This window comes from Clytia hemisphaerica, unplaced genomic scaffold (genome assembly GCF_902728285.1).
Source record: "Clytia hemisphaerica strain Z4C2 unplaced genomic scaffold, Clytia hemisphaerica genome assembly, whole genome shotgun sequence".
Classification (NCBI taxonomy): Eukaryota; Metazoa; Cnidaria; class Hydrozoa; order Leptothecata; family Clytiidae; genus Clytia; species Clytia hemisphaerica.
The window spans coordinates 70,827-93,401 of NW_027104312.1; the positions used below are offsets into that span (position 1 = coordinate 70,827).

Sequence of the window (22,575 nt, forward strand, 5' to 3'; positions counted from 1 at the left end):
ATGTGTTTGATCACTGAAAAATGCTTTTAATCAAGTAAAAGGATTGCGATTGCCATTTTATATAAAAATTGATAGGTGATTTCAACTTTCGAGCACTTTCAGAAAGTAACTTTTTTATTCAATTGAGCATAACTTTTGATCTAATGAATCGAATTTGATAAATGACGCATCAAAATTTAAGTTTATCTTTCTTCTTTCCAGTAAAATAGGAATGGTTCTTTTAAAATCTTTAGATTTCTAGAAAATTAGTTTTAAAGAGAGAAACTTTTTTGTGGCGCACCCGGTACATAACTTTAAACCCTCGAATGTAACGGAGCCCGATTTTCGGAAAAAAAAATTTTTGCCCAAATTTGAGCCAAAAAACGGCTAAAAAACGGTTTTTTTGGACTTGGTGAAAAATTGGATCATTAATTTTTTCTGATTTTTTGTATGAAAGTAGGTAAAAGATGGCTCAAGCAGATTTTTGTAAAAAAACGAATTTTTCAGCTCAAATAACGCACGTTTATCTATAAGAATCACTATTAATAAGCATACGTCAATTTTCTTAGCCAAATTACTCAATTTTTTGATGAGATAGATTTTTTTGCTCACGAAGTTTTGAATATGAAAGAATATTTCAAGAGCATGAAATTTTGGTTTCTAAACGTTTTTTTTATAAGAAACAAACGACTAATTTTAATAGATGGTCAGTCACTATTTGTGTTCTGAATGATTGTTTCATGGTCACGCTTATGTAGATATCAATTATATATGTGTTAAATGCATAACCAGGTAGGTCCATAAAAGTATCACTTGTTTTGATGCGATTGGTTTGCTCAACTCGCTCTGAATCTCATTTAATATTTATACAAAATCTGGATGATTAAGATCAAAGCGGTGCGTCAACCTCGGCAGATTCTCTTACGTAGCCATGACCTTTAGAGTGAATACATGCCATGTGTGGAGTATTATAATCTGCTCGGAGATTTATCCAGTAACAGACAAAGGATTTGTATTTAATGATAAAAATGTGAAGTAGACCGTATGGTCTAGTCTGGAAGTAAAAAAAGTCGGTTTAGGTTTATATCGCTGAAGGGTTTACTTAAAGAAATCGGCCGCATATAACCATTAACTCGTGAAAGAAAAATCTTTTGGTTCATTTAGCCGCCCTCAACCCAATGAATGGAAAATGATTTACGCAACAAAAAAAAAAAGATAGGAAAAAAAAAATCAAGTAAAAAACCGCTAAAAGCCGTATAAAATTTTCTGATGTAATACTTATTTAGGTTTTAAGGTTTAACTGTTTTTATTATCTATTTATCCTTTGAGCTTGGTCTTACTTTGGAAACTATCTGGTGGTTGAATTTAGAAGGTTTTGAAGTTTGCACATTTAGGGTCTTGAATTTTATGATGGTATTGAGACATTTTGTTTCTTCGTTTATATGAATTCCAAGGTGCGTATTATTTTGATTATATTTAATTACACCCTTGTGTCACAGTCCCAGAGAACGCCCATTTCATTCCCATTTGAAATTCAATGGAAAAATCGCACTCCAAAATCATCCCACGGGATTTGTTGGACTGGGATTTCCATTGGAATGTTCATCCCGATCGTGGGATGGGAAAGAGGCCCACCGGGGCTGCGAGGCAGGGATGTTCGACTGTTTGTCTTTCTATTTACTTTATCATTTCAATTTCCGCTATTCGTCTGCATGAAATCATACTCTCGATGCCAAATTTGTTTCTCGGGTGAATTCCTTGGTTTCTTTTGTTTTACTCCAGTGTAATTTTTTGGCACATGTCTTGCAATCCATTCGACAGAACAGATACATCTCATTCAAACCCCCAGGAAGATTCTTGCCACACTTAGGGTAAATATCACAATCTCCAATCGTCTAGCCTGGAGACCGTAAACTACTTCACAGTCTAGTTTTTTTTAGGATTCTGCCTATGATTTGAATGAAGAACAAAAAAACTGACCCTGTGAGTAAAGTTCCTAACTAAGTAAATAAAGGCTTTCGAAATTCAAAAGTCTGTCAGTTAGAGTACGATTGATGACAAATTTTGTCAAAAACGTAACAGATTCCAGAGGATTTTGAACTTTAAATTGTCATATCTTTTTGTGTATTAGACTTGTTGTAGTATACTTTTTTTGCTCAGGATTTCATGCTCCATCCGTTAATAACAATGATGTTGAATCTTTACCCATTTTGGGGGTCAGGTATTTTACCAGGCCTAATCCTTCGGCCCCCTTTCAAAAAAGTTTCAAAATCCTATATACTTACGAATCAATCACATACGGCTGAGTCCCACGAAAGATGCTACGGATCATAAGGATTGGCCCCCTACTAAGAACTTTATATTTTGAGGTAATTTCTATTTTTGTTTTTAATTTTGAATTTGGATATCTGCTTCCGTCACTGTGCTTAAGGTTGTGGGTTCAACCCCCAGCTGGGTCATGCCAAAGATTCCCAAAATGGTACTTGTAACTTTATGCCTCTCTGATTGATACTCAGAAATTAAGAGAAGGATCAAGGGTACAATCCAGGGAGAAAGAGTAGCGGTTGCTCCTACCTTCGGGCAGATAGCTATCAAAAGAGCAGGAGCCTTCGGTTCGCTCCGACTGTTCTGGTCGCAGACTTACTTATATCTGCTACCAATCGTCATATTAAAGAATTTCTTTCAAAGCTGAAATCAACTAAAGGTGAGAAGTGGTTCTGGTGAAGTAGGCAGGTCTTTGGGTTGATGTTATGTGAACTATGACAAATTTTCGCGGTTGATGACTTTTTATTAGTTGGGACACATTTTTTGGTTATAAAAGCTTTTGGAGATTTGTGATCTTTTAAGTAGGGGATGATGACTTCATTGATTTTATGTGATAATTTATTTTTATCTAAGACTTTTAAGGCTGGTTAGAAAGTGAGCTAAGTGTCGTTTATAACACTCGTTTATTATCTTATTTTTCCACCAGCTGGAAGTTTAAAAGGAACTGCGAAATTCAGACATTAACGGTGACTGTCCTTTTCCTCGCTTTATTTTTAGGTCCGCGGTGGATTACCAAGGGTCGTTAATAAGCCAACGTAAAATGGATCAGGATTTGTATTCATAAATTCAAAAGCTGCCTTAATTTTTTATATAATAACCATAACCATTATTTTCATGGTTCAACCAAATCTATATTAGGCCCGGGGGGTACTCGAATGCTGGGTATGTCCGGACGGTAAGGGTCGGTCTTTTCACCTTTCAGAGTCTCTCTAAGGGTCGGAAAATTCACGATTTCTAGGAAATCTTTTCGATTTAGAGTGAACAACTTGTAACTAAAAAAGTCTCTATAAGGATAGGGAATTTTTCAAAAATCGAAGAAAGATTTTCAAAAAAGTCTCTCTAAGGGTCTTTTCAGCAAAAAATCAGTCTCTGTAAGGGTAGGTTTTTGGAGGTCCCACCACCAACAACCCTAAAACCCCCGGATATTGTGCTATATTATGAAATTCTTGATTGAATCAATTTTAAATCACGTTAGTAGGAGAAAAGCATACTTTCATTTCTGTGTCCTAGTATTACCTACTCGTTTCGAGTATACCTTGTTCAAAAAAGCATATAACAGACATCCTGTACTGACTATACTCAATTGAGAAATATGTTAAAAACCAGACACTAGAAGCAGGAAACTTCAGTTTTGATGCTCATGAAATTAATGCGTATACATCTCTCAGTTTTATTTGTTAATAAAGTGTCTGGGAAAATTTTGATTTAAAGATTTCAATATTTTAAAGGGATCTTGTGTTTTGTCATCCGGCTAACCGGTATTGATCCATTTTGAAGTGTTCTATTAATTGATGATGAAGTCATTTATCTCCGATGAATTATAAACGATTGCTGGTGATTTAAAATAAGTCAGTTTAAAAGTTGCATCGTCATCTAATTTTTCATAAAACCCTATATTATCCTTTTTAGGATTACCCATTTTAGGAAAAAAGGTGTTTGGTCTATTATAAGGGTGCCAGAACTTCCTAAACTTTTCCCTGGAACATGCTGTTAGATGTTTTCCGCTCATATATTGAGCAAGTATTTCGGAGTGGGGGGAAATCAAGGTAAGCGACCGACCATAGGTGCGACACTTAAGGTTGCGTTTTCCCAAGAAACTTAATGGGAGAAAGTGCATTCGAAGGGTGTAGAAGAGAGAGAAGTTTTTGGGGTTAACATTTTTGAAAGTCTGATCATTTTTTGCCTTAGATTTGACAAAAATGTTCAAGACAATGTACTGTAAGGGTCGATTTTTTGCCCAAATTTACTCGAACTCGGCTAGATTTTCTCTTCACTGTTTGATTTTAAAGGCCTAATTTTCAAGTACAACCGAAGATAAGTGGGTTTTCAACAACTAAAAATCATCAGAAATTGATTTATTGAAAATCCTCAAGGTTATAGCTAAGAAGAGAGAAAGCACATTTAAAGCTATCATATTCAAACAATCGCATTAATTCAGTCAGCATCATGCTATAGCATGCTCTGTCATTCATAATCAAACGGGAATATGCGGAAGTGCTATCTCTTTTATGACGTCACAAACGGCATTTTTTAAATTCCGATGCGTATTTATTTTAAGAAAGTTATATACCTTTTTGTTCGTTTAGTATATTTAAAAGAATACCTCCCGGTCATAAAATGATAAAATCAGGATGTTCAACAGCGGAGTAAGGGGCTATCAGACATAATAAACTATGTTCAGCTTCATATTGAGCATATGGTGATCTCCCTTGCTATAACTGTTCAGCTTAGCAAGATTCACAGTTTTATTTCATAACTTTGATATGACACCCTACATTTCTACATCCGTAAATATCATCAGAATCGCGTTTGAAAGCAATTGCTATATTTTGCTCAAGATTAGAATTTCTACTGCGAGTGTATATTTATGCTAGCACATAAAGTATACGCTAATTCTACAATCCGAAAATTTTACTTAATGCTAACAACCTATACCAGACCGTCATGGATTTTTTCTATACATCTTGTGACTTTTTCGAATGCTGGTTTTAATAGTTTTAACGTTAATTTTTTTTGCCGTCCCTTTAAACTTTTGAAGCTCTAGTAGTAGCAAAAAGCTCAAATTTGCAAAATACTTGAAAGACTTCTTTTCTCCAAAACTCATCCTGAAGTGTAACTCACAAAGAAACGGAATAAAAATATTGATTTTTGCTTTGATGAGATACTCACCAACATAATGCTTGGTGTAACACTTTAAATAATAGTCGATTTTTTTAAACCACCGCCATCATCACCGACGGATAAAAACTTATAGTCTTTATTTTGTCACTGTTTGGTATGTTTAGCATACCGAAATATCCAGTAGCGTAGCAAAGAGGGGCGCAGAATTTGTGTAGGAGAGCAGATTTTTATAACACAGTAATTATCTTTTCGTGGTATTAAAATATAGTTATAATGACATAAAAATCTGCTCTCTTACATAGATTTCGCCCCCCTTGGCTGCGCTACTGAATCGACACTATTTTTTTTCTAATACCGAAACACCGACAGAAATACCGAAATACCTACAAACGTATTGTATTCAGTATTACGAAACAGAAGAGGGAATTTCTCGATATCTAGGAAGTATGGATACGATAGGATACTCTTGCATAGAATTTATTCTTGATATAAAAATACAACATTACACAAAATAAGAAATATAGCATCCTCTGAATCACGTGAACTGTATTTGACGAGGCTGAAGAAGGAACCTTTATAATGATAAATAACGTCTAGAAATACAAAAATATAACGTCTTTTTAACGACATTTTCAGACACTACACCATGGCAACTAAACTCAATAACGATCTATCTTTAGAATGTCTTTAGGTAAATGTTGCCAATTTCGTCGGTGAGATATCTGGAGGTGCTTTTCTATTGAATAACAATCAATTTCTATTGCTTTGATTGGTTATGATTGATAGGAATTTTTTTGGGGTCGAATTAAAACATTTTCATCTTCGTTTTTGGTGGAATCTGGCTGATAGAAAGTGGGCAAAGTTATTTTCCAATTTAAACAAGAAGCCGAAGTGGCGTGAAGGCCGAGCAACATAGCAATAGTCGAATGTGTTCGCAATGCGTACACTTCATACTAAAAGGTGCCGTTTCTTCCGAAATGAACTTGAATTGACAAAGCGCTGCTTCTTCAAAAGACATACAGCATACAGCATGATAGACAGCGACATGCTAATGAACAAACATTCTTTCTTGATATGCCTCTTTTATTAGAAACCCTTAATTGACAGCACTGTCGTCTTAGTAGCGAGAATGTGATATTTTGATGATATATGCCTCTATGATTTGAAGTAAAAAATATCAAAAGTCAAATCTGACTTTTAAGAAATGCCAATATAATACAGAAGTTGTGATTTATAAATGGCTCGAATGAGGAAGTATTCAGTATTTCCTGCAAAGAAAGATACAGCTACCAGGTAGTCAGCAAAAAACTCCTCGCTTTTTATATTTAACGAGACAATAATTACCTTTATCTGATTTCCAAAGCTGGAAAAAGAACAGGATAGATAATGACATGTCATTAGTTAGACTTAATGTCTGTAATTTCATTATTCACTACTAGATTACGTAAAATTAATTATCCTTCTTCAGATTATTGATAAGTTTCCTTTTTAAACCGTTTCAAAAATTCCAAATATTTATACCAATAAGGTATGACCGAAGGCTAGAGTTGAATCTCCTATGAAGGGTTTTAAGCAACTTTTTTTCTTCATAAGTTCCGTGGTTCGCGTTGTTTTCATAGGATAGAAATGTTGGATTAGAAGTAACATTTGCAGAATTTGAAAAGTGTGAAACAAAGAAAAGTGCTAGATTCAATCTGTCAAACGAAATGTGATGCAAGTTTTAAGGCTTCACTTTTTCTTGCTTTGAAAAGGTTGAGGATTCGCCTCTCGTCTTTGGCTTGAAACTCAATGATTCATATTCTGATTTATGGATCTAAAATATATCAACATGTACGGGCTATGCGCGGTCCGTTAAGAAAATTGTAAAAACTACTAACCATTCCTGCAGTAACGAAGCATCTTTCAAGGCTTGCTGTTTGTTTATAGGCGCGGTTGTCGGAGGATAATGTTGAGTTAACTGTAGAAACTGACTCGTAGTTCGTTTGATTTGATAAGGAATTTCAGTCTATGTGAAATGGTGTTTTCGTCTCTAGCCTTCGGCTTGAAACTCAATGATTCACACTCCTTTTTTATGGATCCAAAATATCAATTTATACGCGGGGTACGCGCGATCCGTTAAGATACCTTCCCAATCTATCAGTCGCTCCTTTAGTAGTACCAAAGTTTGTTAAAGGCTAGGTGTGTGCTTTCGGTAGGATGTCGATTTATTAACTGTAGAAGGAATACTTTGTTGTTTTTTTTGCATTTTTTTGATTTGATAAGGAATTTCATTCTATATGAATTTCAGTAATGATCAGCTTCTTGTGATGTTTGACGCTTACTGAAGATTCTAGTAAAGTTTCCATTCTTTTAAAAAGATCTAACAGGACATTGTCATCATTCTATCCTTCCAGCGTGTGCTGTACTCTCCACTCCCAGATTTCAACGAACAATAGAATGAAAAGTTTAATGCGTGATTTGCCAACAAAGTATTGACTAGTTAGTCGTCATGGCCAAAAACACGTACACAAACATGAAAGTGGGCGAGCTACCGCCTGCAAGGGCGGGCCTCCTACATCCTGTTTCATCCTGTGACATGTGTTAACATAATCTCATTCGGATATGATTTCTCCAGAGCTGACAACAAACATAAATTCGTTCAAGAGTGTACACGTTTTCTCACAAGCCTTAGGATGTTCTTAACTTTTTAAGTTTCAAACCTAGAAATGTTCTTAAAATGTTCTTATTTTCACCATTTTTTGAATATTTTATGCAATTTCTTTCCAAGAAAATGCGTGTCCAAAGCCTTCAAATTTATTCAAAAATAATTTTGCCATCGAAGCCTCATGTTCTTACATAGTTTGTTCTATAAAAAAACGTGTATGCTACTATGCTACTTAGCTGACACAAAATTTCATAATAGCGTCTATTAAACGTCCATAACTTGCTCAAATGGGTAGCGAAATGAACGTTAGAAACAACTTCGTTTACCTGCTGGGCACTGACAACCACTAAAAAATTCGGTCCTATCAAATTGGAAGCTGCATAAAGTAATCAAACATTTGATAATGAGAGTAGAACTTTCGGCTACTTAAGTTATACTTTATGTCAAAGCTGAGCAAAATGCCAGATTGAAAGTAAAACTCATCGCCAGATTTCAGAAAAGGGCTCGATTCAATCCGTCGCTCTAAATGCAGCCCCTTCGGGGCTTTAAACTCAATTAGTAAAATGGTCCGACTCAAAGATTTACTCGATCAACTTATTAAAAAAAGTTTAATCCCACCATTTCTGTACTCAAAAGCATAGTTTTGTGTTCACAATTCATAAACACGTGAATCTCTCCTGAGTCTTCCGTTATTTCGTGTGTAAAACAACCCCAGATTAAAGCTTCAATTTGAACTTTGACTACATATGCTTTTTATGAAAGTTAGCGTCACAGATTTAACACACCCATTGAGTAATCACTAGACCTGTTGTTTCCTCGCGTGTGTAAATAGTGAAACACCTATCTCATAAATCAAAATATGAGCAATCCCCTCAATACCACCTGCGCAAAGCTAATCAAGAAGAAACTGACGCAAATAAGCCATCAATCTGTCATCTTCCAAGAATCTTTCGAAAACACTGCTAACACACTCATTTACCACAAAAGGCAAAACAAACATCTTAGAAATTGATTGATGCGTTTGTGGCGCAATATTGACATCTATCTAAATCCTTGACATTAATTAGCCTGGGGGCAATTATGCAATTAACCCGACGTAATCCTACCTGACGTTATCTGGAATTTTGCAGGCTGTGTTAAATTATAGTACAGAATCTAGTTTTTGTAGTGCAAAAGGTCAAAATGAAATATTTTTTCTCGTTACATTAAAGTTGATTTAAGTAGCTTTTTTTTTTGGAAATCCTCTCTTGGATGGGAAATGAACCTTCTAATTTCTCATCCAAAACGCGTGACTAGCATGGTTTTCAATCAAATATTTCTACAGATATGCTGCAAAGAAAGGGCTACATTCAATCTGTCATCCCGACTGAGGCGCAAATCTTAAGGCTTCTTGCTTGAGAAAGGTTAAAGATTCGCCCCTAGCCCTTTGGACCGAAACCCCTTTGGACCAAAACTCAACACAAAAAGGACAACAAGCCTATTTTTTCCTGTAAAATGATTGATTCTTCTGGACATTACAGTCCATCCTAACTATATAAGAAGAGGTAATTATCTATAATTAAGAGTATAACATCATATAACATCCCTAACAAAAAATCGTCATTATTTCGCAATTCCTTTAAAATTCTCATGGCAGCCATTTTACCACAGATGAATATATGTTTTTCCGGGGATAAGATTAGTTGCTCACGATATTCCGATTTTATCGCTGGAACAGAGGTCTTGGAAATCCGATTTTGTACAGAATCAATATGGTATCTCATTTCATCCTTATAATTGTAAGAAACCACATTTCAGGGATTTCCCGATAATGATGTCAAAAACCCGTTCAAAAAATGAATGTTGTGGTTTTTGATTGACAGGTAGACACAACAATGAACAGAACATATGATGGATCTGAAGTGGTCACGTCACATGTGCAATTTTGAAGAATTTCCTCTTGGGATGAAGATTTCTCCCTGTCCCTGTTCTTGTGACTGATTTTACGTGATTTACAATGAAAAAACTTTACTTTAGGTGAAGGTTTAGGTTTGCTAGTCAATTCAACATGAAACTTTGAGTACTGTAAAGTAAATTTTGAATTTTACAGACACAAACAGAGATGTAAACATACCTGATACAAATTTTGCCTAAGTACCTCCACCCTCCGGGATTCATTGTTTCTCCAAAACAGTTGAGTCATTTTAGTGACATGAGCTACAAGGAAAAATAACAGGTGGGTCGTGGGAGGTATTAATTTGAAAATTATTCTTCGATTGTAAGAGAGTTTTTTGCGAGAAAGGTATTTCCTTTCAGAAAAGAGAAATTTAAATTGTTTTGTTTCCTGGTTTAGCATGTATTATGCCAAATAGAAAGCTTTCAACTCAAAACAAATGAATAGAGGGCGGTGTTAGGTGAGTAGGTTTTCTAAAGTACATTGAAGTCTTGCAAACCACTGTTCCCTGAAATTTCAATTCAGTTTGATTAATTCATTAGGTCTATTGATTACACTTACAGGTATGGGTCGCCGATTAAATCTAAAAGGGCTGGACCCTTTATAAAAAGTAAAAGTTCCAGATGTAGTTCCCAGACATGGATGGCTGTGAGCTCTTGTGAGGTATTCTTAGTATGAGCATACACCTAGTTAATTTATTATGCTGTACAGTCGTTTGGGTTAAGATTCTATTTTCTGGAGTAAGATTCTGCAGACTTTTCGGATTAGTCGTCATTAAATTAGAAAGCTTTTTTGGTACGGAAAAATCTTGTGTTGAGTAGAAGGAAACTGTCTACTACCCGAAGCTCATTTTCAATTACCCGGAGTACTGGTCTTTTTCCGCTAGAAATTGGTAGTGAAATCTTTACTTATCCCAAGCGACGGTAGTGCATTGAAAATTCAAAGGTTGCGCAATGATACATTTGTAATCTTTGACTTAAGGTATTAACTGCATTAGACAAGTGATTAGATTCTTGTGTGGGCTTACCCTTCCCATAATGCTCTTACGTCATCATATTTGACTTATAAGAATTCATACTGGAAACTTAGAATAGCGATTAGAAACAGTAAAAATGATAGAAGAAGCCTTAGGGTCGACCTGGTTTGGGGTTGCAATTACTATTATGATTTTGTGTTATCAGAGATAATTAGTCGTTCTAGAGCATTGAATTTAAATAATCAAAAGAGCTAGAGAGGAATCTTCAACTACTTCAACGTTTCTCAAACAAGAAAAAGTGAAGCCTTAAGATTTTCGCCGCTTTATATTTCTCAGAATCCGGCGATGGATTTTATTGAGTCTTTCGACCCAGCGTTTGTGTGAAACCACTGGGTTCACGCGTTTCAGATGGAAACTAAGTGGCTTTATTTCCCATTCAAGAGTTTCATTTCTAGCTTAGAGTCTTTAAAGCTTAAGGATTGGAATTGTGGAATAGGATAATGCATTGATTGAGAGGTAAGTCATTTTTAAAGTGCATTCAAAATACTCGTTTCCTCTCAGACTATAGAATCGGTCTGGTCATCAGTCAAGCCTTAAATTCTAAGATTAAAAGTCTTCAACCCTTCAATGCTCAAGAACGACTTTCCTCTAGCTCTATATTGTTCAATCTAAAACATTCCAAAACATCCCATAACTATGAACAATATTCTAATAGAAAAAAGGGAAAAAATGAGCATCATGGGCTGAATTTATTATTCAGACTTGAATATCAATGATTTTCCCATCAGTAGGGTATTTTCATGTCAAGGATAATATCGGAACGTCGCCCATAGGTTATTGTTCATCTAACTGGATCAGGATGTACTGAAGACAGTCTCAGCTTTAAGAAATATACCCCTAAATTGATGATGAAGTTAATTGATTTGGCATACATACCCATCGCCACTTTCAATCGTTTTGTTGAGTCTCATAGTTTCTAGGCTTCTGCTCATCCTCTCTAGCGAAAAAAGTTTCTTATAGAGGCTGCTTAATACTCGGTAGATCCTCTTTCCCAGATTATGCCGCTTTTCGCCGAAATTCGGCGATTAACCTTTTTTTGCTGGCGAGGTGTTTAAAACCTTATGTTTTAATTTATTATAATTTATGTCAAAAGAGACGCTCTCAGATATAGGAGATATATCTATAGAGGTTTGCGAATCAAACTACATAGTTTCTCGCACAACTTTTGTTGAAAGTGGTACCCTAATGCCCCTAATGGTATCCCACTCAATGTGGGTCAAAACATTTTATTGAAAAGGGTGTGACCAAAACATTTTAAACGGGAATTTCATTATATTAAAATTGTCTCATACAGAATGGGGCTACCATTAGGGTACTACTTTCTTGAAAACCTTAATAAAAAATGGTGGAAGATTTTCAAGGGGTTACTAGGTTCCTGGCTGCATGCTGAATTTGGGATGCAGCGGAATATAGGCTAGACCAAATCAAAAAGTTCTAGAAAATGATCCCTTCCAATTCAATCATTGAACAAAAATGTTATAGTTTGTGCGACTAGAGAGACGCCCTTTTAATCGTAATGAATTTTTCGCTCTTGTAGACAGTAAGCACTTATTGGCATCATTAATTGAAATTAGCGTTCATCGACATTAATTGATAGCTTAATGACCTTTAGTTACACAGTCGCAAAATATTTATCGCTCCTATGTTTTGCAAATTAAACAAACCTAAGAATACAGTAAGAACATTGTAAGATGATTTTCCCGAAAAATGTTAAGAATATCCATGATGAATTGTAGAACCAACATTCCTTTATAAAAAAGTATGTATTTAACCTTAAAAATCCTAACAAAAAGAATCACGGTGGTCTGAATTTAGCTAATTCCTGGTCTCTAAAGGGTCAGTCTTCGTTAAAAATGAATATTCTAAAAGTGCATAGTTGTAGACGGATAAAACCTTATTAAATGTTTGAATTGAAATTCAACAAACTTTCTCTTTTGGATACTTTGAAAGATCACGGGCATATACAAATTAAGATACAATGTTTAAATAAAGTTTTTTTAAAACCTATTTTTTGTTCGTTTCCTTATTTTAAAGTATCATGCACAAATTAATTAATACATTACAATATGTATCAAGGAACTCAACGAGGTGGTGAGAAATTTAAAAGTTTCGTATGCCTTAATTTCGCATAATTAGTAGTAAACGTAATAATTATGCAATATTTTACTATTGGTTAATTTTTACTTCGTTACGTCACTTTTATTGTTTTGATGATGATGGCAAGAATAAAAAAGAACCTACTTTCCTTATTTTCAAAAACTATTGTCTAATTTTCTCAATCAGGATCTTTGAATGACGCGCTAGAATTGTTTTAATGAAGGCGCGTTTTATTGTTTTCCATGACATTAAGGTAAAAGGTATCATTGACAAGAGTAATGAGTAAAACAAAAAAATTTCAGAATGTTGTGATCTGATAGGCTAATCATGAATACTTTTTTTAAAATAGAACCAACTCTCTTTTTCTCTTTCTCAAAAAAAAAACGCTCATAAAAAAGTCGCGCATGTCGATGATGATGCTGTATAGATTTCTCATGAAACAGGACTTTTTCTTTATTTTTTTGAAAGCATTGTTGGTGAGTTCCTGTTGAACGACAGTTAAGGGGAAATGCATTTACAATTCGACATAGAATTCATTTCAGCTTTACTATTTAAACGAAGTACGCTGCGTCTAATTAAATTTGTACAGATAATTATACGAGACGGCCGTGAGCGAGTCACATAGGCTGGACACAATTAACAAAAAAATAAAGAGAGACACTTTACCGCAAAGCTCTCACACGACTTTTTTTTGGTAAATCGCAGTATACATTTTTTTGAATTGGGGATAATCAGTATTTGTTTTACTAACACAAACAAATTGAAACTGAGATAATTGATTTGGAGATTCGGTTTTTTTTAATTGACAAGAGAGTACAAATTTTACGGTTGCCGGGAGGAAAAAAAGGAGAAATTTTTTTTCTTGGATAGAAGAAGAAAAAAACTTGCGAAAACAATTAACTTGTCGAAAAGAGGGAGTCCGTAAAATTTTAACATCTGGTACAAAATTTGCGTAAAAAGGGTGTCTACAACGAGAGAGAAAAATCAACTTAGACGCACCCTACAACAACCAAAACTATTGTACCACCACCATAGAAAGTGACACTTTTAGAAGGAAAAATTTCTCATACGAAAAATCGATAAATAGATCATTTTCAGACGTTGATTGATTTTCCTTGGCGAGTTTGAAATTGTATCGATTATAGCCGGGGTTGCAAGGCATGCGCTGTAAATTGTGATCCAATCGAATTATCACCAATTTTGAAACTAATTTTTATACCAAACTAATTTTACACGAATTTTTGATGATGTATTTCTTACGGCAGGTCGTGGCAATCGTCATTTCATCTTTTATCTTAATATTGACACAAACTACGGATAGTACGCATGCGCTACCAAGACACAGAGACATTCGTTCAACGAGTACTGGTAGTAGAAAGGGTCGCTTATCAATTACCGTGGTTCGAGAATTTTTAGATAAAAACAGAAATCCTGAAAAAGAGATTGAAGCTGTAGAACGGACTTCATTGAGTGTGAGAACCACGTCACTTGGTGCTGGAAGCAGTAGCGTAGGGGAACCATCCCATTCACGGGAACCGACCTGGTTTTCACGTAATGGATCGAACAATTTCAAGAAAATGAAACGACGCAGTCGACGAAAGAGGCAGAAACGCGGAGCAAAAGTTAACACGGATGCTGCTTACATAAGCGAGTTCAAGACGAACCAAAGAGTATATAAGTATTGCAACAAGTTAGGATTTTGCTTGCGACTGAATGCCGATGGGAAGGTCGACGGTACGAGAAACAAAGAGGACCCTTACAGTAAGTGTACTCAAATCCTTTCTTTAGATTCTGTACAGTTTGAAGTACTTTGAATTTTTGCCGCGATTATTTTTCTTGATGTATAAGACTATACTTCATACTGGCATATTGACTTTTCAGGGTGTTAAATTACTTTATTTTACCCTATTTTTCGTAAATACAAAGCTCTCATAAAGGAAGAATATGAAAAAATAAGAGCTAATAAAAATTCCTACGCAATTTTTGAAAACAAAACTGTTATTCGATTTCTCACTCGACTATGGGAAGTGATAAAGTTCCTTATAGCAATGCCAAAAAATACTGTCAATCATAATAACAAACTCGACACCGTTCAGCCGCAGAAACGGGGGTAGTAACGGTAGTTTAAGGATCCTGAGAGCTTAAACTTTAAAAGAGAAAGAATTTTAATTAATTGATTACACGCCGTTAAGACAAAACAACAAGCGAAGATTTTTTTTTACAAAACAAGAGAAATCTTATGTTTTCAATGAACACACATACCGCAGCGGGGAAAGTGGATTAACCAGAGTAAGAGATACCTAGTGATAGAGATTAGTAGATTGTGCAAAAAACATTTTCCTGCTTTTCTCAAGGAATCATTATTAAACAATAACAACTAGATCAGGATTTAGACGGGTGGCAATATTGCTGTTGATATTGATTTGAGTTGAGTTGTGTTTCAGATCACTAAGACTAGAAAGATCATCAAGGTCTGAAATCAGCTAAAAAGACGCAGTATATTCTTCAAATCTGAATACATACCCAAACCTCAGAGTTTAAGTTTTGTCATTAAACATGTTGTGTATCAATTTTGTTGTGTATCAATTTTACTCAAGAAAATTAAATCTTGTTTTCCTCTAAGACGCTGTAGTTACACTACAGTATCAATAACTACAAAATCCGATAAATTAACCACACAACACAAGAGAAAACATATATTATTGTATCATCCCCTCCTCCCTATTTAAATCATTATTGTGATTAATTTAACGATGGGATTGGATTTTGGTGTTATTGTCACATGAAGTAGTAATGTTGTAATGTAATGACCGTAAAAAGTACATTCTTTACTAAGCCAACTAAATGTAATTGATTAGATCAGTAAGTTATTACATACGTTGCGGTATGGGAAAGATTAGAAGGGGTTGTTTACTAAGCATAATGTTTTTGTCTTCAACCGCTGTATGGGGTTACTCATTCTCTGTTTTCTCTAAGGCCACAATTTTGTTTTTCGGAAAGATGTAATAAAATATGAATCAGTTTATTACACCGTTATTGAATTTAGAGTATATTGATACTTTGTGTTTGAGTATCGAGCTATCTTCTTTTTTTATCCAAGACATGAAGTTCATGTCCATATCGCCCTTAAAACTTAAAGCATATCATATGTACCGTGGAAGTTAAAAACCGTTAAACTTTTTTGAATGACATTACCCAGCTTGAAAGGTAGACACTTTCCAGAGAGAGAAGTGAAAGAAAATCCATGTAGCGACAGCCAAAAGTTCATGTGTAGATGTGGAATTTTACATGTTGAAAAACTTTTGATTTCTCTTCGATGTAAATTTGTAAATACTGTATGAACAAATCTAGTGGGCGTGTTTCTTAGCTAAACTATCTAAATTTTCAATGGAGAGAAAAATTCTCACTTAATATCCATCAATAGACATCTGAATTGATACTTTGGATGGGTGACATTTGGTAGGGTCATTCATCTTGAGAAAAGATCCCAAAATAGAGACACCTGTTTAGATTATTATTCGAATCATTTTGACAGTCTTAGCTAAAAGGTCTGGATCGAAAGTACTGCACTTTGAATGGCATTAAAAATTACATATTTTATTGATTAAGGGCATCAACAATGAAGAAATTATTCTGCCTTATTTTGAATCTTTTTTTACTATAAAAATTATCAGAACCGCTAATTTGATTTGAAGGCGTTTCTTGAGATTCAGAAAGATTTACAGACGCACCGACATTGGTAAAATTGTATTGAAATTCAAGAAAAATAAAGGTCTTGTGGTCATTTCCGAATTCCACTTGTCTATAATGCCGAATCTAAAAATAAAATTCATTAGCTATTATTAATCGATAATTAATCATCAAAGTAAAGCATATGACTTTTAAATAAAAAGCGTGCGATTTCAATTAATCTTTTCAAATCAAAAGTATCAGCCAAATCCTTTTGTATTTTATATGACAACTCGCTTTGACTTTGTCAGGTTTCTATTTTTTGTGTGTGCGAAGGAACATGATTAAAAAAATCCTTTGACGACGTCACAGGAAAGCGTTAATTAGTTCCGTTAGAGGCTGTTTTAGATTAATGGGTTATTCTATCATTGCTTTAAATGTGTCTTAACTGAATTCCTGCCTTCTTTATTTGGTAGAGATTTGAGTATTCAGATCAATTCAGGCAAGGATTGTTTCGCTCTAAGAAAGATATTTCTATTGGCTCTATTGCCACATCACATAATTTTATTCAACTTTTTATCCTTATTTAATTTTTTTTCGAATTTTTTCGTCCAAAAATTGAAAGTGATCATACTAATACTGTAGGTTGAAATTATTGTGCGAGTATTTTTTTCTCCTTTCGATTTTATTTTATTTCTCCTTCAACATGTAAGAATAAAAAGTTTTGCAAATGGTAAAGCTATTAGACTGTCACAGCCTCCGGCTTTCAGCATTGTAATTTTTTTCTACCTTGTCGTACAGTATGTGCTATGTCTAGAAAGAAAGAATAAATCTCGACGTGGAGAAGGCGTTGAAAAGGAAGCTAGTTACGTTGATTAGAACAATGAAATATATAGGACTGTTAAATGACATCTCAGGAATTTCAACTTAAATGACAGATATATGACTTCTGTGATAGTCAAATTCTATAGAAAGAAAAAAAAAGAATACGAAGTTTCCATTATTATATAGAAAATATCCATTACCGGTTTACCCAGAGCTAATATCTACGGGAATATTTTTTGTTCCTGATATTCAGACATAAGTTTTCATCACTCGAATACTTTTGTAAAATATGAAAATCAAATATCATTATACAAAACACCAGACACTTGGTCATTAGGATGCATGGGGAAATGCACCTTTTCCACCGTAGCTGCCAATTGCCGCGCGGGCATTTATTTGTCCGTTTTACCACCCTAAAACCGTCCCAGTCTTTTTTTGCCCCTAAAGACAATAGAAAAAAGTGTAAAAAAAAGGATTGGATCGATTTTAGGGTGGTAAATTAAATAATAAAGTGACACGTGCCTGACCGCGTAACTACGGTCGAAAAGGTGTATTGAAAGTTGTTCAAAAGTAATTTTCCTGCAAAGCTTCTTTCTTCTCATTAGTAAAGATATTATTTTTAAAGACTTGACGTCCTCAATCTGTTAAGTCTGTCGAGGATCTACCAATTGCATGCGAATAATCATAAGCTTCTAGTATTAAAAACCTTGCGATTTGATACAAAAAAGTAACGAGTAGGCGATACTACCGTATGTTAAAACGCGTCATTTTTGTTGTCTAGCACGTTCAATAAAATATTGAACGAGAATTGAACGGGGAAAACCCTCCCGTTGTGATTCAATGGAAACATTCTCATTGAAACATTTTAATGTTCTTTTTTCAAAACACTAACATCTTCTTTAGTTAAATCAACATAAATGAGTGAGAAATGCGAAGGGGATAATGTCGATTTCACTAAAAGAAAAGTTTGTGTTTTCGAATAGCTACATGAATATGTTCAAATGATAGCTAAAACAACAATTGATAATTCTTACATAAATCTTCGATCATTTTATATAGTACATAAGCAAGTCTAACCAAGAGCACTGTTAAAACATTTGTTTTTATTCTATTTTAGCTGTCCTGTTATTCGAATCACATGGTAGAAGCATCATACGTATCAAGGGTTATTACGCCAACAAATATCTAACGATGAATCAGAAGGGTGTGCCAGCAGGCGAAGTAAGATATTTTTGCCAGGTCTTGAACCTTTTTTATTTCTTTCATTTATTACTTTCTCTTATTTCTTTTAAATTCTTTTACTCCCTAATTCCTTGATTTTACCAGATTAATCGAGTTTCTAAACAATAATTTTCCAAGTAAGGCCGCTGGAAAATATATTTCAACCTCAGCCACAATATTCATATTTTCATTCGGAAATCATAAAGGAATCTTATTTGCAATGGAAATATTTTGCAGATATTCAAACTATTCTAAAAACTGTAGTAGAATAAAAAAAATGTGATTAAGAAGGGTTTAATTTTGAAAGCAGTTCCGTCCGCATTGCATAGCGATTTAAAAGAATAAAGTCCCGTCTCGAAGTATGACTTAGCAGTTGAACTTTTTCCTTAACAGAGATCAGCTAAGTTCGCCAAAACATCCATTCATTTCAAATAGAATCAGGAAAAACGTCAGCAAAAGCTGATGAGCACAAACTATAGAAATAATGAGATGTGCTATTTTTTAAGACGACAGTACGACTTTGTAGATCAGGAAAGCATTACTCAAAAGTCAAAGAAAAGCTAAAACTATGAATCGAAAATGAATGTCCATAGTGGTGAAAGAAAGTATGAACTGTGCACTGTTATGAAAAATGATACGTTAACTATATCAAGACCCTTTTGCTTGTTTGCTCAGCCATGAGGGCTTCTTAAGCCCCACTTCTTCATCAAGGTCGTCGAGGTCATCAAGTACTATTTTTTTCGGCTTCACTAAATCAATGCACCTGTATATACCATAGTACTGTCAATAAACTTTCATTTGCAGAACAAAAGAGGTTACAATGATAATGAAATCATTTATTTTCAAAAGAAAGGTCATAGCACTATTTTTGAACACTTCAAAAAAGATGAAAGTGAAAAGTGAAGAAGAAACAAAGGAATTTCAGGATGGAAATGGCAGACAAAAGATACGTCAGTGACAAGGATTCGAAAAAGGAATTCACTATTTTATAACATTTTGACTGATGCGTGATGGATAGTCGTGTCACAAAAAGTTCGACAACATATCAATACGAAAACAAAGACTACAAAATTGGATAGTCTTTCTTTCAATTAGCAAATCAAAATTCATGCAGCCATATTTCGAATTTTTGAGTACGTGTCTAGGAAAGCTACTAAAAATATACATATTATGATACTAGCATCATTTGAAGTCATATTTCATTACAATTAGAACATAGCTTTAATTGAAATAATCTTAATTTAGGATATTTTAGATTTCCTGCCTTTTCCTGACGATCTATAAAGAAAAAAATATTTCTCTAGACATTGGGAAAGAGGAACCAGTAGTGGGCCAAAAGATATCCACATTCCATAACACTCGTTTCCGGACCTCTGTTATGTGAAATGCAGGATGAAACTGAATATAGAGGTTGTATAAGTATTATGTTAAAAACAGGATAACTATATTTCTAGATTACTCTGTCAGTACAATTATGATATCCTTTAGTCTCAAAACGAGGCTACAAGGTCATAACTGTGAAACTATGAAACAAAACAATAGATTATCTATAACAGCTACAGTAAATGCAAAAAAAAGAATCATTTTTAGAGTTAGTCCAAAAGTCTCTTATTTTGGATGTTCTTATAAAAAAACGTGTAATTCAAAAGTAGCTAGTAAGGTTACTAGCTATTGGACAAGTTTAAAATGGCATTAATTTATGAAGTGTCTAGGTTGTATCCTGTTTCTGTCACAGAGGATTTGAATATTCCCACAGGTTTATCATAAAAGACTTAACCAGCATGAAACACTACATGACCACCAACTGGGTCAAGACAATAATTCATACCTTGTAACCCGGAACTGGGTTAGATCAATACTACTTAGTCTTAATTACGTAGTCAATTGCATCTATTTGATCATTATGTGTTATGGATTATTAGATTAATTAGTGATTGTATAGAATGCAAATAATGAAGGGATAATCGATTGGTTAATGATCTTCTATTGTTCTTTGTCCCAAGGATTTATGCGATTATCGATTGAGGGTGGTAGGAGTTTCCCCTCCCAATTAAGTTAACGATGATCAAAATAATTTCTCTGCCTCCAGGATAGCCTTTCATTAAAGAAGGAAAAATTCAACATTGCCTTTGGGGAAACTCGATTAATCTGTTAGTAACCTTTCTGGATCTAAAATGAGTAGAAAGGACTCTTTTTTATCCTCAAAATTATAGAATGGCTGGCTATATAACCTTATAGGCTCTATAAAGATTGTATTAGAATACCACTCAATTTTGAAGTTTCTCACCTAATAAACAATCATGCATAAGTCAACAGTATATTATAAGTGTTCTCCAAAAAGTCAGTTTGAAACCCTTTACTCATATGCAAAATCTATCGAAATTAATTTTTTTCCTCCATTTTTTTTTTCCTTCAGGCTGATCCACATTTTTTCGACAGCTTATTCCGTTTAACAGAAGAAGAAAATAGATGGGACACTATCGCATCATTAATATTTCGAAGAGAAGGTTTGATATGCTTGTAGGGATAACAAAGACGCGCAACTAAAACAACCATGGAAAGCTAGTCCAGGACAATATGCAGCTCAATTTTTACCATTACCTTATGAAATTAAGGATAATTTCGTTGAAGAAATGCGTCTGAAAGATCAACAAAAGAAATCAACAAAGTAGTTGCTGGATGCGTGGCTTTGTGTTAGTTTAAGCATGACAAACCGTTTAGCAGTGAATTGGGTGAATCTAATGAGATGATGACATTCTCTTGGCAGCCAATCCATGATTGAACAGACTCTTTTGTTGCAGAGGCTATGATAAAAAGACTAATGGTCTGTTTTTCTTTGTTTAAAATTGTGTTCTGAACAGAAGCGATAATCCGGATGTGTGATACACACCAAATGATCAAATAGAAGATTTTAGAACGATTGACCACAGAATCAAATGTGGCACATGACCCAGATTTTTGCAATAAAGTTTTAGCACTACACGTGGGTTTATACTTGTATACGTCATGGCCTAATGAAAGTTTTAATAATGATTTCTGAATTTTTGAAATTTCAGTTTAAGTTTTCAGTTATGGTCGTTTAAATTTTATTTACTTCGCGTGAATTTCTTAATTGAAAATAAAATTGGAAACCAAGGCTTACAATCCTAGGTGAGAAAATTTATTTTCAATATTTTTTGAAAGGAAATTAACAATATTGCGTTGTGCTATATAGAAAAAGGACTGGTTTCTAGTTAGGGATTTTATATCCATTAGACGTACATTTTTTTTTAATTAATATATATATGTTTTAAAAAAGAAGAGAGAGATAAAAGCAAAGTAGTTTTAATAAGTTAAAAGAAATATATGTGTACAATGTCAGATATTTATTTAAATATTACATTATTTGATATTATTTTTGCTCCTAAACTTTTAAAAAAGAAGTTCTAATTTAATATTTACAAACATAAAAAGCACATAATTTGAGACTCTTCTTTTTCTTTCATACCATATATGTCCTTATCCTTTAAAATTGGTTTCAGAGAGATCAAAACACCACAAACTGATTGACCTGAAAAATTTATCCCATTCGAGAAAATAACCTAAAATTTCATAATTTGGAGATACTTATATTGAGAATTTCCAGTAGATTTTTGTACCGTGACTATCACAGCGTATAAACATTACAAATCATGCTGTGAAGACAAATCCCGATTTCATTCAATGCGCACTCAGACAGAACAAAAGTAACCATGGCAATCATCCAGGATCTTGGATGAAAGCCGTTCTAATAATACGCTTAAATCGGAACTCTCCCATTCTCGCATGAAACTTTTTCGCTAGCGATTTTTAAGCAGACGGCAATTCCCTTTTTGGCCTTTTTTGCATTGACCTTTCAATAGGTCAATTTTCAGCCTTAAAATAAAAGCTGTGAAAACATGTAGTTTTTCCTTTTTTAATATTCTTAAGTAATACAAAAGCAAGATTTTCTTTCCTTGCCATTAGATTTAAAAATATCACTTTTGA

General features: G+C 34.1%; 1 protein-coding gene across 1 annotated transcript; it reads left to right on the plus strand.

Annotated features, from left to right (window-relative positions):
• The first annotated feature begins 1,324 nt into the window (after nt 1–1,324).
• Nucleotides 1,325–21,094, plus strand: LOC136817537 (fibroblast growth factor 13-like). The gene is made up of 4 exons (XM_067073864.1): nt 1,325–1,433; nt 14,121–14,616; nt 18,467–18,588; nt 20,987–21,094. Exons 1-4 carry the CDS (start codon nt 1,422–1,424, stop codon nt 21,092–21,094), a joined length of 738 nt encoding a protein of 245 aa, XP_066929965.1. The 5' UTR covers nt 1,325–1,421.
• The last annotated feature ends 1,481 nt before the right edge of the window (nt 21,095–22,575 follow it).

Coding starts and splice junctions, on each gene's coding strand:
- LOC136817537 (XM_067073864.1), top strand. Junction 14,617..18,466: donor AAACAAAGAGGACCCTTACA/GTAAGTGTACTC, acceptor ATTCTATTTTAG/CTGTCCTGTTATTCGAATCA. Junction 18,589..20,986: donor AAGTAAGATATTTTTGCCAG/GTCTTGAACCTT, acceptor TTTTTCCTTCAG/GCTGATCCACATTTTTTCGA.